The 16,534-nt window shown below is 41.1% G+C and overlaps 1 protein-coding gene across 2 annotated transcripts in view; it reads right to left on the minus strand.

The window, feature by feature from the left end:
- SMARCC1 (SWI/SNF related, matrix associated, actin dependent regulator of chromatin subfamily c member 1) overlaps positions 1–16,534 on the minus strand; it is a 195,208-nt gene that overhangs the window by 136,181 nt on the left and 42,493 nt on the right. For both annotated transcript variants that reach the window (XM_008971765.7, XM_034956331.3), the window contains 3 exons: positions 15,170–15,251; positions 13,190–13,282; positions 6,003–6,072 (listed from right to left, as the gene is read on the minus strand). In XM_008971765.7, the coding sequence (XP_008970013.2) occupies positions 6,003–6,072; positions 13,190–13,282; positions 15,170–15,251 (245 nt within the window). The remainder of the gene's footprint in view (positions 1–6,002; positions 6,073–13,189; positions 13,283–15,169; positions 15,252–16,534) is intronic.

A 16,534-nucleotide genomic window follows, 5' to 3' on the forward strand; every position in this document is an offset into this window, starting at 1 on the left:
GAATGATTTAGAAAAGGGGAAATACTGGTTTGGTGTGTGAGAGTTAGATAAGGAGACGGTTACAGCTATATACTCAGATTGGTTGGTTTACATATGAAAGATGTGCTCCTAGGCAAGTTATTATCTTCAGAAATTAGCTAGCCCTCAAAAGGGCAATCTCTCCCCAGGTCATCAAATGCCAGAGCAACAAGAACACAGAAAATAAAAATACACAGTTAATATAATAATTAGTATAATATAAAATACAGTTAATAATTAGCATATCATACAGTTAATATAATAATTAATTGAAATTAGCTTAGATAGAAGAACAGAATTGGGTTTTTTTGTTTTTTGTTGTTTTTTTTTGAGACAGAGTCTCACTCTGTTGCCCAGGCTGGAGTGCAGTGGCACGATCTCAGCTCACTGCAACCAGCCAGGGTGACGGAATGAAATTCTGTCTTAAAAAAAAAAAAAAAAAAATTTAAAAGGCCTACAACTGAACAACAACAAACAATTTAAAAAGGAGGCCAGGCGTGGTGGCTCACACCTGTAACCCCAGCACTTTGGGAGGTCAAGGCGGCAGATCACCTGAGGTCAGTAGTTTGAGACCAGCCTGGCCAACATGATGAAACCTTGTCTCTACTAAAACTACAAAAATTAGCTGGGCATGGTGGCAGGGGCCTGTAATCCCAGCTACTTGAGTGGCTGAGGCAGAAATGCTTGAACCTGGGAGGTGGAGGTTGCAGCGAGCGGAGACCACACCACTGCACTTTAGGCCTGGGCAACAAGAGTGAAACTCCGTCTCAAAAAATTAAAAAATAAAAATAAAAAATAAAAACGAAAAAAGTACTTGAGTAGGTATTTCTCCAAAGATGATATACAAATGACCAATAAGCATATGAAAAGATACTCAATGTCACTAATCATCAAGACAATGAAAATCAAAACAATGACATATCAGCTTTTTATCTGTTAGGATGACCATTATAACAAAACAGAAAATAAAAAGTGTTAACAAAAATACAGAGAAACTGGAACCATTGTGCACCGTTGGTGAGTATGTAAAATGATGTAGCAGCTATGAAAGGGTCCTCAAAACAATTAAAAACAGTATTACCATACGATCTAGCAATTCCACTTCTGGATATATGCCCAAAAGAAAGTAGGATGAAAGTAGGATGCTGAAGAGATACTTGCACACCCATGTTCATTACAGCAGTATTCACAATAGTCAAAATGCAAAAGCAACCTAAATGTCCATCTAAGTATGAATACATAAAAAATGGTATACAAATATAATGGAATACAGGCACATGCTATGACATGAATGAACAATAAGGACACTGTACCAAGTAAAATAGGCCAGTCACAATAATACAAATACTAAATGATTCCACTTATATTAGGTATCTAGAGTAGTCGAACTCTTAGAAAGCAGAATGGTAGTCAAAAGCAGTAGCACAAACTTGTCCAACCCAAGACCCATGAGCTACGTGCAGCCAAGGATGGCTTTGAATGTAGCCCAACACAAATTCATAAGTTTTCTTAGAACATTATGGTTTTTCTGGGTGTGTTTTAAGTTCATCCACTATTGCTAGCATTACTGTATTTTATGTGTGGCCCAAAACAATTATTATTCTTCCAATGTGGCCCAGGGAAGCCAAGACTGGACATCCCTGTGCTAGGGGAAAGAGAAAAAGAGATGTTTAATGGGTACAGAGTATCAGTTCTGCCAGATGAAAAAGTTCTAAAGATCTCTTGCACATGACTGTGCACAGTGGCTCACGCCTGTAATCCCAAAACACTGGGAGGCTAAGTGAGGCAGGAGGATCACTTGAGCCCAGGAGTTTGAAACCAGCCTTGGCAACATATCTCTACAAAAATTGTTTTTAAATTAGCCATGTGTGGTGTTGTGCACCACCAGTCCCAGCTACTTGGGAGGCTGGGGTGGGAGGACAAGGCTACATGGAGCCACGATCACACCACTGTACTCCAGCCTAGGTAACAGAAAAAGACTGTCTCCACAAAAAAAAAAAAAAAAAAAAATCTATTGCACGACAAGATGTTTATACTTAACACTACTATACTGTATATGTAAAAATGATTAAGATAAATGTTATGTGTTTTTTACCACAATAAAAAAGGAATATAATATCAGATTCACCTTGAAAATATTATGCTAAATGAAAAGAGTGAGACATAAGAGATCGTATGTCATTATGCTTTCATTTCTACGAAATGACCTGAACAAATATATCTATACAGCAAGAGAGTAGACTGCTCGTTGTCAAGGACTAACGTGGGAGAAGGGAAAGTGACTGCTAACAGGTATGGGTTTATTTTTAAAGTGATGAAAACATTTTGAAATTAACAGTGATGGCTGCACAACTGTAAATATACTAAAAAATTTTCAATTGTGCACTTTATTATTATTATTTTATATATATATATTTTTTTGGAGATGGAGTCTCACTCTGTTGTACAGGCTGGAGCGCAGTGATGCCATCTTGGCTCACCGCAACCTCCGCCTCCTGGGTTTGAGCAATTCTCCCACCTCAGCCTCCCAAGTAGCTGGAATGACAGGGGCCCGCCACCATGCCCAGCTATTTTTTTGTGTTTTTAGTAGAGACGGGGTTTCACCATGTTGGCCAGGCTGGTCTCAAAATCCTGGCCTCAGGTGATCCGCCTGCCTCAGCATCCCAAAGTGCTGGGATTATAGGCATGAGCCATCGGGCCCAGCCCAACTGTGCATTTTAAAATGGTGAATTTTGCTAGGCGCAGTGACTCATGCCTGTAATCCCAACACTTTGGGAGGCTGGGTCGGGTGAATCACCTGAGGTCAGGAGTTCAAGACGAGCCTGGCCAACATGGTGAAACCCCGTCTCTACTAAAAATACAAACATTAGCTGCGTGTCGTGGTGGATGCCTGTAATCCCAGCTACTCAGGAGGCTGAGGCAGGAGAATCGCTTGAACCTGGGAGGCGGAAGCTGCAGTGAGCCAAGATCACGCCACTGCACTCCAGCCTGGGTAGAAGAATGAGACTCTGTCTCAAAAAAAAAAAAAAAAAAAAAAAAGGTGAATTTCATGGTACGTGGATTATATCTCAATTAGCCTGTTATTAAAAAATAATAAACAATATTACTTGGGAGGCTGAGGTGGGAGGACTGCTTGATACCAGGAGTTCAACACCAGCCTAGGAAATATAATGAGACACCCATCTCTAATATATTTAATAATAATGTAAAATAATTTAAAAAATAAAAATAAAGAGAGAACATGGCCCAGTCAGGAAGCTGAAAGGCAACCAATATGTATGGATATAGAAAACAAACAGGAAAACCGTGGAAACAACAATTTAGCTCTACATGGTAGAACGCTTTTAAAGAGTTTAACTCTATTTGGATTGCTTCATCATTATTATTGTTATTGCCAATGCTTTATTCTATTAATTAGTGTTTTGTTTGCTTTCTGTTAAGACGGTAAACATAAAATTTACCATTTTAACCATTTTATAAGTAAGCAGTTCAGTACTGTTAGGTACACCCAGTGTTGCATGTCCAATCTCCAGATCTCTCTGCACATTATGAAACTAAAACCCTACACCCAATGAACAGCAACTCCCTGATGGAGCATTAGCCAGGCTTAAAAAGGAAATTCTAGCACATGCTGTAACATGAATAAACTTTGAAGACATTACACTAAGCAAAACAAATTAATCATAAAAACACAAATTCTGTATGATTTCATCTAAGGTGGTCAAATTCTTAGTCTCTGATAACAACCATGTTACATTCAGTATCAATGAATTTCACTACTTTGGGTACTTCATAAAATTGGAATCATATGGTATTTCTCCATGTTATTAGCACGTGTTAAAATTTCCTTCTTTTTTCAAGGCTGAATAATATTCCACTGTGTAGGGCCAGGAGTGGTGACTCACGCCTCTAATACCAGCACTTTGGGAGGCTGAGGCGTCTGGATCACTTGAGGTCAGGAGTTTGAGACAAGCCTGTCCAACATGGTGAAACCCTGTCTCTGCTAAAAATACAAAAAAAATTAGCTGGGTGTGGTGGTGCACTCCTGTAGTCCCAGCTACTCGGGAGGCTGAGGCAGGAGAATCGCTTGAACTCAGGAGGCGGAGGCTGCAGTGCGCCAAGATGACGCCACTACACTCCATTCTGGGTGACACAGCAAGACTCCGCCTTAAAACAAAAAAACTGGCCGGGCACGGTGGCTAACGCCTATAATCCCAGCACTTTGGGAGGCCGAGGCAGGTGGATCATGAGGTCAGGAATTCGAGACCAACCTGGCCAAGACGGTGAAACCCCATCTCTACTAAAAATACAAAAATTAGCTGGGCATGATGGTGGGCACCTGTAATCCCAGCTACTTAGGAGGCTGAGGCAGGAGAATCACTTGAACCCAGGAGGCGGAGGTTGTAGTGAGCCGAGATCACATGACTGCACTCTAGCCTGGGTGACAGAGCAAAGACTCCATCTCAAAAAAAAAATTGTACTGTGTGTACATACCACAATTTGTTTATCCATTCACCTAATTATTTTAACCTAGGTTTTGGCTATTTTCCTCTTTTACCAATAGGTTGTTTTTTTTTTTTTTTTTTTTAGGTAAGACAGAGTTTCGCTCTTCTTGCCCGGGCTAGAGCGCAGTGGTGCAATCTCAGCTCACTGCAACCTCCACCTCCCAGGTTCAAGCGATTCTCCTGCCTCAGCCTCCCGAGTAGCTAGGATTACAGACACCTGCCACCACTCTTGGTTAAATTTCGCCATGTTGGTCAGGCTGGTCTGAAACTCCTGACCTCAGGTGATCCACCCGCCTTGGCCTCCCAGAGTGCTGGGATTACAGGCCTGAGCCACAGCGCCAGGCCTTGTTTTTTAAGACATGAGATTTCACTATGTTGCCCAGGTTGGAGTGCAATGGCTACGCAAAGGCACAATTATCACATGCCACAGTCTCAAACTCCTGACCTCAAGTGAGCCTCCCACCTCAGCCTCCAGAGGAGCTGGAATACAGGCACATATCACCACACCCGGATTTAACCACCTTATTAGTCCCTTTTTTTTTTTTTTTTTTTTTTTTTTGAGATGGAGTCTCCTTCTGTCGCCCAGGCTGGAGTGCAGTGGCAAGATCTTGACTCACTGCAACCTCCACATCCCAGGTTCAAGCGATTCTCCTGCCTCAGCCTCCCAAGTAGCTGGGGTTACAAATGGGTGCCAGCACACCCGGCTAATTTTTGGTATTTTTAGTAGAGATGGGGTTTCACCATTTTGGTCAGGCTGATCTCAAACTCCTGACCTCAAGTGATCCACCCACCTCGGCCTCCCAAACTGCTGGGATTACAGGCGTGAGACACCAGGTCCAGCCCTCATTAGTCTAAGAACCACCTGACATTGCTGAATATCTCACTAATGTGTACTTTCTACATCATTAATTTTTGCTTTTATTATTTCCTTTTTCGTTAGGTTTAATTTGGTGTTGTTTTTCTAATTTCTTGAGAAAGATGTTTGGACCACTGATTTCTAACCTTTCTCCTTTCCTAATATAAAGAAATAAATGTTCCTCTAGGCACAGCTTCTACTACATCTTTTAAAAGTTAATGTTGGCTGGGCGCAGTGGCTCACACCTGTAAACCCAGCACTTTGGGAGGCCAAGGTGGGCAGATCACGAGGTCAAGAGATTGAAACCACCATCCTGGCCAACACGGTGAAACTCTTGTCTCTACTAAAAATACAAATATTAGAGCTGGGCATGGTGGTGGGCGCCTATATTCCCAGCTACTCAGGAGGCTGAGTCAGGAGAATCTCTTGAACCCGGGAGGTGGAGGTGGCAGTGAGCTGAGATCGCGCCACTGCACTCCAGCCTGGGCGACAGACTCCATCTTCAAAACAAAACAAAAACAAATAAAAAGCTGGTTATTCTGTTTAAGTCTTTGAGGGTATGACATAAAATCCATTTGGTATGATGTATGAGCTCATCAGTTCACAACGCAAAACTAACTTACCATCGTCTTGTGAGGAAGAATATGGGTAAATGTGGTGGGAAGCTTTTGACTTCTCATCCGTAAATGTTCCCTGGAAAGCAAATGAACAAAAACCACAAAAATAAAGCACATGGCAATGAACTGAGATTCCAGATACAAATTCCATACAAATTCTAAAAGCATGGTTTTACTTATAGACTTTATATAAAAAAGACTTGCTTCTTTTTAATCAAATAAAAAAAGTGATTAACAACAATAAACCAAAAAATTGTCTACACAGTTTAGACTGCTGTATAGAAAAGTATTTCGAGCACCTATTAGCTAGTTCTCTACAGATCTCTCTCTCTGGGTATCCATATCAGTAATATGGGTACTACTAATTCTTTTTTTTCCTGAAATGGAGTCTTGCTCTGTCACCCAGGCTATAGTGTGGCAGCACAATCTTGGCTCACTGCAACCTCCTCCGTCTCCTGGGTTCAAATGATTCTCCTGCCTCAGCCTCCTGAGTAGCTGGGATTACAGGCACCCGCCAGCATGCCTGGCTAATTTTTCTATTTTTAGTAGAGATGGGGTTTCACCATGTTGGTCAGGCTGGTCTTGAACTCCTGACCTTAGGTGAGCTGCCTGCCTTGGCCTTCCAAAGTTCTGGGATTAAAGATGTGAGCCACTGTGTTCAGTCAGGTACTATTACTTCTTAAAATTACTTCCAAAGTCATCACAAATTATCATTACTTCAAGTGAATCAATGCCATTCCTGGCCTTGAGCCATAAGCTAGGACTATGTGCAAGCATAACACAGATATATTGTGAAGTTCAGTTTCAGACCACCGTAATAAAGCATTACAAAATTAGTTGCACAAATTTAGTTTCCTGATGCATATAAAAGTTACATTTATGGCCAGGTGTGGTGGCTCATGTCTGTAATCCTAGCAATTTGGGAGCCAGGTGGATCATTTGAGGTCAGGAGTTCGAGACCAGCGTGGCCAACACGGTGAAACCCCATCTCTACTAAAAATATAAAAATTAGCTGGGCGTGGTGGCACACGTCTGTAATCTCAGCTATTCAAGAGGCTGAGGCAGAACAATCACTTGAGCCCAGGAGGCAGAGTTTGCAGTGAGCCGAGATGGCACCACTAGCTTGGGGGACAGAGTGAAACTCCATCTCAAAAAAATAAAAAATAAGTTACATTTAGGCCAGGTGCAGCTGCTCACACCTGTAATCCCAGCACTTTGGAAGGCTGAGGTGAAAGGATCACTTGAGCCTAGGAGGTCAAGACTAGTCTGGGCAACACAGTGAGACCTTGTCTCAAATTAAAAAAGAAATTAGCCCGGCACTTTTGTGCCTGTAGTCCCAGCTACTCAGGAGGTGAGGTGGGAGGATCATTTGAGCCCAAGAGTTCAAGGTTGCAGTGAACTATGATTATGCCAGTGTACGTTAGCCTGGGCAATACAGTGAGAGAGACCCTGTCTCTCAAAACAAAAATCAAAAGTTAAGTTTACACAGTTTTAGAAAACAGTGTACATACCTTAATTTAAAAATATTTTATTGCTAGAAAATGCTAACAATAGCGGCTGGGTCCAGTGGCTCACGCCTGTAATCCCAGCAGTTTGGGAGGTCAAGGTGGGTGGATCACCTGAGGTCAGAAGTTCGAGACCAGCCTAGCCAACGTGGTGAAACGCGTGTCTATTAAAAATACAAAAAATTAGCCAAGTGTGGTGGCAGACGCCTATAATCCCAGCTACTCAGGAGGCTGAGGCTGGAGAATCCCTTGAACCCCGGAGGCAGAGGCCGCAGTGAGCCGAGATCGCGCCATTGCACTCCAGCCTGGACGACAAGAGCAAAATGCCATCTCAAAAAAAAAAAAAAATGCCAACAATCATCTGAGACTTAAGCAAATCAGTCTTCTTGCTGCTGGAGGACATTGCCTCAATGATGCTGGCAGCTGACTGATCAAGGTGGTGGTTGCTGAAGGTTAAGGTGGCTGTGGCATCTTAAGTCAACAGTAAAAGTTTGTCACATTGATTGACTCCTTTCACAAATGATTTCTCTGTAGCATGCGATGCTGACAGCATTTTACACACAGCAGAATTTCTTTCAAAACCCTGCTGCTTGCTGTATCAACTAAATGTATGTAATATTTAAAATCCTTTGTTCTCATTTCAACAATGTTAACAGCGACTGTGCCAGGAGTAGATTCCATGTCAAGAAAGCACTTTGTTCATCCATAAGAAACAACTCTTCCATCTGTTCAAGTTTTGTCATGAGATCGCGGCAATTTAGTCACATGTTCCAGCTTCACTTCAAATTCTAGTTCTCTTATTTGAACCATGTCTGTAGTTACTTCCTCTACTAAAGTCTTTAACCCCTCAAAGTCAACCATGAGGGTCACAATCCACGTCTTCCAAACTTCTGTTACTGTTGATATTTTGACCTCTGATGAATCGCATGTGTTCTTAGTGGCATCTAGAATGATGAATCTGTTCCAGAAGATTTTCAATTTACTTTGCCCAGATCCATCATAAGAACCACTAACTATAGCAGCTCTATCTTTACAAAATGTATTTCTTAAATAACAAGACTTGAAAGTCGAAATACTCCTTAAAACATGGCTGCAGAATGAAGTTGTGTTACTATGCATGGAAATAACATTAATTTCCTTGTACATCTGCAACAGAGTGACTAGGTGACTGTCAATGAGCAGTAATATTTCAAAAGAAATTGTTTTTCCTGAGCAGTAGGTCTCTACAGTGGGCTTAAAGTATTCAGTAAACCATACTGTAAATAGATGTGCTGTCATCTAGGCTTTGCTGTTTTGTTATAGAGCACAGCCAAAATAGATGTAGCATAATCTGTAGGGCCTTATGATTGTCAGAATGGCAAACGACCATTGGCTTCAACTTACAGTCACCAACTGCATTAAGCCCCAAAATAGCCTGGCTGAAGCTTTTAAGCCAGGCATTGACTTCTCTAACTATGACAGTCCTAAATAGCATCTTATTTTAATAGAAGACTATTTCATTTACATTGAACATCTGTTGTTTGGTGTAAACAGCTTCACCAATTATCTTTATTAAATCTTCTGGATAACCTGCTGCAGCTTCTACATTAGCACTTGCTGCTTCAACTTGCATTTTTATGTTCTGAAAACGGCTTCTTTCCTTAAACCTCATTAGGCAACCTCTGCTGGCTTCAAACGTTCCTTCTGCAGCTTCCTCACCTCTCTCTCTCAGCCTTCACAGAATTGAAGAGAGTTAGGCCTTTGTTCTGGATTAGAATTTAGCTTAAGGAAATGTTGGGCTGCTTTGATCTCCTAACCAGACCACTGAAACTTTCTCAGTATCAGCAATAAGCATGTTTTGCATCCTATCATTTGCATGTTCACTACAGTCCCACTTTTAATTTCCCTCAAAAACTTTTCCTTTGCACTAAAAACCTGGCTGTTTGACTTAAGAAGCCAAGTTCTCAGCTTATCTTGGCTTTTGTCATGCCTTCCTCACTAAACTAAATCACTACTAGCTTTTGATTTAAAGTGAGAGATAAGCAACTCTTCCTTTGACTTGACCAGCTAGAGGCCATTGTAGGGTTATTAATTGGCTTAATTTTAATACTTGTGGGTCTCAGGGAATAGGCAGGCTAGACGAGAGGTAGAGAGATAGAGAAGTGGCCAGTCAGTGAAGAAGTCAGAACACATACATTTATCAATTAACTTCACCATCTTCTATGGGTGTTGTGCTAAACCAAAGCAATTAAAATAATATCAAATAGCGCCTATCACAGATCACTATAACATGTATAATAATACTAAAAAAGTAAGCCAGGCGCGGTGGCTCACACCTGTAATCCCAGCACTTTGGGAGGCCGAGGGGGGTGGATCACGAGGTCAGGAGTTCAAGACCAGCCTGGCCAACACAGTGAAACCCTGTCTCTACTAAAAATACAAAAATTAGCCAGACGTGGTGGCGGGTGCCTGTAATCCCAGCTACTCAGGAGGCTGAGGCAGAGAACTGCTTGAACCTGGGAGGTGGAGGATGCAGTGAGCCGAGATCACGCCACTGCGCTCCAGCCTGGGCGACAGAGAAAGACTTCATCTCAAAAAAAAACAAATAAACAAGCAAAAAACTAAAAAAGTTTGAAATACTGTGAGAATTACCAAAATGTGATACACAGACATAATGTAAGCACATGCTGTTGGGAAAATGGCACCAACAGACTTGCTTGACACAGTTTCCACAAACCTTCCATTTAAAAAAAGGAGCAGGGCGGCTGGGGGATGGTGCTGCAGGGCGGGTTCCGTGGCTCACGCCTGCAATCCCAGCACTTTGGGAGGCCGAGGTAGCAGGGGGAATCTCTTGAGGCCAGGAGCTTGAGACGAGCCTAGGGAAGACCCTGTCACTTCAAAAATAAAAATAAAATAGCCAGGGGCAGTGGAGCACACCTGTTGTTAAAAAAAGAACAAGAAGGCCGGGCAAGGTGGCTCATGACTGTAATCTCAGCACTTTGGGCAGATCATGAAGTCAGGAATTCGAGACCAGCCTTTCCAATATGGTGAAACCCCGTCTCTACTAAAAAATAAAAAATTAGCAGCGCAAGGGCCGGGTGCGGTGGCTCATGCCTGTAATCCCAGCACTTTGGGAGGCCGAGGCGGGCGGATCACAAGGTCAAGAGATCGAAACCCCGTCTCTACTAAAAATACAAAAAAATTAGCAAGGCGTGGTGGTGGGCGCCTGTAGTCCCAGCTACTCGGGAGGCTGAGGCAAGAGAATGGTGTGAACCCAGGAGGCAGAGCTTGCAGTGAGCCAAGATCACGCCATGGCACTCCAGCCTGGGCGACACAGCGAGACTCTGTCTCAAAAAAAAAAAAAAAAAAGTATATATACACGTATATATACACACACATATGTGCTTGTATATACATATATACAAGCACATATATACATGTATACACACATATATGTGTATATATACACATACGTATGTGTATATATACACACATATATGTGTATATATACACATACGTATGTGTATATATACACATATGTGTGTATATATACATATATGTATACACATATGTATGTATATATACATATATGTATGCACATATGTATATATACATATGTGTATACACATGTATGTATATATACATATATGTATGCACATATGTATGTATATATATGTATACACATATGTATATACAGACACACACACACACGTATGTAACAGCTAAATATTCAGCATAAACTGTAGGCAATATATAAAATGTTTCCAGTATGACCCGGTGACAAAAAGAGTAGGTAATTTCAGCTTCAAGGCAAGAAACAGCAGGTTAATTTGTTCTACTTCTGCCCTGATAACATTCCACATATACTTTAAACTGCATTTGACAGTCAATCCAATAAAAAGATATTCCAAAAGAGAGAGGTTTAAGGAATCTGTTCAAAGCCATGATACTAGTGAAAAAAGGAACTGGACTTCAGATTGCCCAATATGATAAAATAATTATATTACCTTACACTTTGAGAGAGATGTCATATATAAGAGGAAGAATGTACTCAATCTATAATTGTACGCAGTATTAGAAACATTAACTTTCAGAACATGCAAGATATTTTACTAAATGCTAAAACATAATACAATTGGTAATCTCTTTTGCAGCAGGAAAAAAAGACATTTCATGAGGCTTCTCAACCAATTCTAAGGATCCATAAAACTCAGTCACATAAAGAATGTTTCAGAAAATTATCTTCTACATAAGTTTCCTCAGCTAGCTTACTATGTGATGGGCTTAATTACCGTTTAGTCACATGTAATCATAAACTTACATGTAGTAAATACCCAAAGTCTCAGCCTAAAATGAAGTCAGAAGAAGAAGGCTAAGATGTCAGAACACAGTACTAGTACATGTGTATCAAGACAAAGCAAGCTTGAGGGGGCAGAATTTTTCTGAGACGGAGTCTCGCTCTGTCACCAGGAGCACAGTGGCGCCATCTCAGCTCACTGCAACCTCCACTTCCTGGGTTCAAGTGATTCTCCTGACTCAGCCTCCCCAGTAGCTGGGACTACAGTGGCGTGCCACCATGCCCAGCTAATTTTATATTTTTAGTAGAGACAGAGTTTCACCATGTTGGCCAGGATGGTCTCAATCTCTTGACCTCGTGATCCGCCCGCCTTGGCCTCTCAAAGTGCTGGGATTACAGGCGTGAGCCACCACGCCCGGCCTTCAATTGTTTTTTTTTAAATCATATATGTAACAGAATACATAAAATGGGGGGTTAGGGAAGACAGGATTACTTGAAAGTAATATTTCATTTCTTCTTACCAACAATTATGTTACCAACTCTATTTGACTTTATAATCTCTGTGATATAGGGTTCTGTGATACATAATACACTGGTTTCCTTAGGTCTATGTAAGCACACTTTACAATAAGACTAACGACTCCATAGCAATGACTTTATTAAATGCTACTCTAGGCTAAAGGCTAAAGATGAGGGGAGAGAAAAAAACACTGGTACTTTAAGAACTCAAAAAGAGGCCAGGTATGGTGGCTCACACCTATAATCAATCCTAATACTTTGGGAGGGCGAGGCTGGAGGATGACTTGAAGCCAGGAATTCAAGACCAGCCTGGGAACATAGTGAGAAACCATTGTGGCCGGGCACAGTGGCTCATGCCTGTTATCCCAGCACTTTGGAAGGCTGAGGTGGGGAGATCACTTGAGGTCAGGAGTTCGAGACCAGGCTCACCAACATGGCAAAACCCCACCTCTACGAAAAATACAATTAGCCGGGTGTGGTGGCACACACCTGTAGTCCCAGCAATTTCAGAGGCTGAGGCACGAGAATCACTTGAACCTCGGAGGCAGAGGATGGAATGAACCGGGATTGCACCCCTGCACTCCAGCCTGGGCGACAGCGCGAGACTCTCTCAACCACAACAACAAAAAAACTGGAAGATCTCTTGAGCCTAGGAGTCCAAAGCTACAGTGAGCAAGGATGCTAGGATAGTGCCATTGCATTCCAGCCTGGGCAACAAAGTGACACCTCATCTCTAAAAAGAAAAAAAAAAAAAAACTCAAGAAAAAAATTTCTTTTGATGCAAATATATCAAAAAATCCAAAACATTACTATGGTTGTCATTTATTAGAGTCTTACAACTACAAAATGAAGTGATCGTGTCTATTATTATCTGAAGTGATTGTGTCTATTACCTGATGTCGTTTGATGATATCTTTCAATTTGTTAGCCAACTTCAGATCAATGTCTGGAATGAGGTAGATGTTGGGTCTGGTCAAACAATTGTTCTGAGGATGAAAAGAACAGACTTTCAAATTCTCTTAGTTTTGAAATAATATCATATTATTTATGCAATATACAAACCACCCCCAAATAACCTTTTCTGCCACAAAAAATATTGAGAAGCATGACCTAAAGAAATTCAGCAACTTTTTCATTAAGATACAATACCAGATTGCCAGATTAATCTTCCTCCCCAATTTTACCCAAATTTACTTTAATGGTCTAATGTAGTGTTTTTAGCTACGGAAGGGATTACAGTTAATCTTAAAAATAGCAATGGCAAGTGGCTCACGCCTGTAATCCCAGCACTTTGGGAGGCCGAGATGGGCAGATCATGAGGTCAGGAGATCAAGACCATCCTGGCTAACACGGTGAAACCCTGTCTCTACTAGAAATACAAAAAAATTAGCCAGGCGTGGTGGTGGGCGCCTGTAGTCCCAGCTACTCGGGAGGCTGAGGCAGGAGAATAGCGTGAACCCGGGAGGTTGGAGCTTGCAGTGAGCCGAGATCACACCACTGAACTCCAGCCTGGGTGACAGAGTGAGATTCCATCTCAAAAAATAAATATATAAAATCAAATAAAATAAATAAAAATAAATAAAAAATAGCAATGGCAAAACATGTATGTTAACTCCCCAAATCATGAAGAAAACCCTCACCCAACAAACAAAACATATCCAATTGTTTCCCTAGCTAAGAATCTGTGGGACAAACAACTTTCACATATTAAGTTAACAATAATATCTAACTGAATTTTTGCCAGCTACCTCTCCCCAGGAAGGTTAATTTAGTGATCACCATAAATTATCAAACAATAAACATATTAGGAAACACAAATAAGGACATTAAGCATTCTCTTTTCCAAGTTATAATACATTTAGAGAAATAATATGTATATTTATGGTACAACCATGGAACAAATCCAAAGAAAATATTCAATCAAGTGAACAGTAGGATGGAAGAGTGCTTATACTAAATAAAATGAAGGCAGGCCGGACTCTGTGGTTCATGCCCGTAATCCCCAAACTTTGGGAGGCCAAGCAAGCAAATCGCTTGAATTCATGAATTTGAGACCAGCCTGGCTAACATGGCAAAACCCCATTTCTACAAAAGATATAAAAAAATTAGCCAGGTGTGATGGCGTGTGCCTGTGGTCCCAGCTACAGGGGAAGCTGAGGTGGGAGAATCACTTGAGCCCGAGAGTTCAAAGCTGCAGTGAGCCTAGCTCTGACTGCACCACTGCACTCCAGCCTGGGTGACAGAGTGAGACCCTGTCTCAAAGAAAATAAAAATAAAATAATAAAATAAAGACAACTCAAACAATACATTAGGTAAAATTAATGAAGAAAATTACCATAAATTATCTCACCATAAATTTTAATACTCTTAAAGACAAGATTAATCATAGCTCTAATCCCCAAACACCCATAAAAATAATAAAACAATACCTTTCAGAACATTTTCTTCCTTTGTTCTTTTGGCAATCCAATAAAGCCAATCTGTGGGTTTTTTTGTTTTTTTGAGAGCCAATCTTTTTTTTGTTTTGGTTTTTTGAGACGGAGTCTCGCTCTGTTGCCCAGGCTGGAGTGCAGGGGCGCAATCTCGGCTCACTGCAAGCTCCGCCTCCCAGGTTCACACCATTCTCTTGCCTCAGCCACCAGAGTAGCTGGGACTACAGGTACCCGGAACCATGTGCGGCTAATTTTAAGTAGAGACGGGGTTTCACCGTGTTAGCCAGGATGGTCTCGATCTCCTGACCTCGTGATCCGCCTTGCCTCGGCCTCCCAAAGTGCTGGGATTACAGGCATGAGCCACCGCGCCTGGCCAGCCAATCTTAAAACTGAAAATATATTAAAGGTAAACTTTTTAAATAACCTAAGTTTCCAAGTTACCTGCACCAATGTTTTTTCAATGTTCATAAACATTTCCACATTACGATCCATTCGAGATGGGTTCTGTAGGTCAAACCTCCGCCTAAAAAAAAAGAAAAACCCTAGTTAATTTGTCTCCCAGCTTAAACACAAATGAAAACTTGGTTTTAGAATTCGATGCAAATGAGTTAGAAAGATTTGAAAATTAAAATAACTCTACAAAATGTGTGAGATATTCTCTCAGTAACATAAGAATACATAGTATCAACACCCTTATAAAAGAGATATTAAGATCCACCTCAGTGAAAATGAAGTATCAATTCCATGACATATCTATCTAATTTTCCTTAAATCTAAGACATCTTAACATCTTATAGAAAAGTAGTCCACAGATCCAGGCTGGGCGCAGTGGCTGACGCCTGTAATCCCAGCACTTTGGGAGGCTGAGGCGGGTGGATCAAGAGATCAAGAGTTCAAGACTAGCCTGGCCAACGTGGTGAAACCCCATCTCTACTAAAAATACAAAAATCAGCTGGGCATGGTGGTGCACACCTGTAATCCCAGCTACTCAGGAGGCTGAGGCAGGAGAATCACTTGAACCCGAGAGGCGGAGGTTGCAGTGAGCCGGGATCACGCCACTGCACTCTAGCCTGGTGACAGAGCAAGACTCCGTCTCAAAAAAAAAAAAAAAATCATTTGTTCAAATTCAGCAGTATCTGTGTTCTCTTAGATAAAGGAAAGCATCTTGGGTATTTAATTCTAATACAGCTGTAAGACTTGTGATTTAAACAGACAAGTTTTCTCAAAATAAAATTTTTAACTGGCCACAGTAGCAGTCAAGAGCAGAGATTATCCCTTAATCTGAAATCACTTGATAGCTGGGGGTATCCCAAACCCACAAGTATGAATAACAAGTACTGTTTTCCTAAATGTGGTAACATTGATCTATTTACCTTTACTTGAAACTCTTCTCCAATGTCTCTTTACATTAAGTTCCCAAGCATGTCACCTCCATTTGGTAAAATCTTTACAATGTCTAATGCCTGTTTCTCCTTACTTTTTATTCAATACCTACTTTGTTTTTGCTCTGTTTTAATTCTTTTAACACTAACATCCAGGAGAGGAGTAGAGCTTAGTGACTGAAAGTAAGGATTGTGGAAAACTACATTAGTCTTGAGCAATTTGTTAACCCAAGGATCCACTGCTTCATAAATATAACAGCCTACTGTGGGCTTTTGTGAAGGTTAAATGAGGTATATATTACAACAGTGCTTAAGTTTAATATAAAGTAACTGATCAATAAATGTTAGCTATAGTTATAATTTTTGTTTTTTGAGGCAGAGTCTCACTGTGTCACCTAGGCTGGAATGCTCTGGTGCAGTAAGA

The sequence above is a fragment of the Pan paniscus genome, chromosome 2 (assembly GCF_029289425.2).
Source record: "Pan paniscus chromosome 2, NHGRI_mPanPan1-v2.0_pri, whole genome shotgun sequence".
In the NCBI taxonomy this organism is placed as follows: domain Eukaryota; kingdom Metazoa; phylum Chordata; class Mammalia; order Primates; family Hominidae; genus Pan; species Pan paniscus.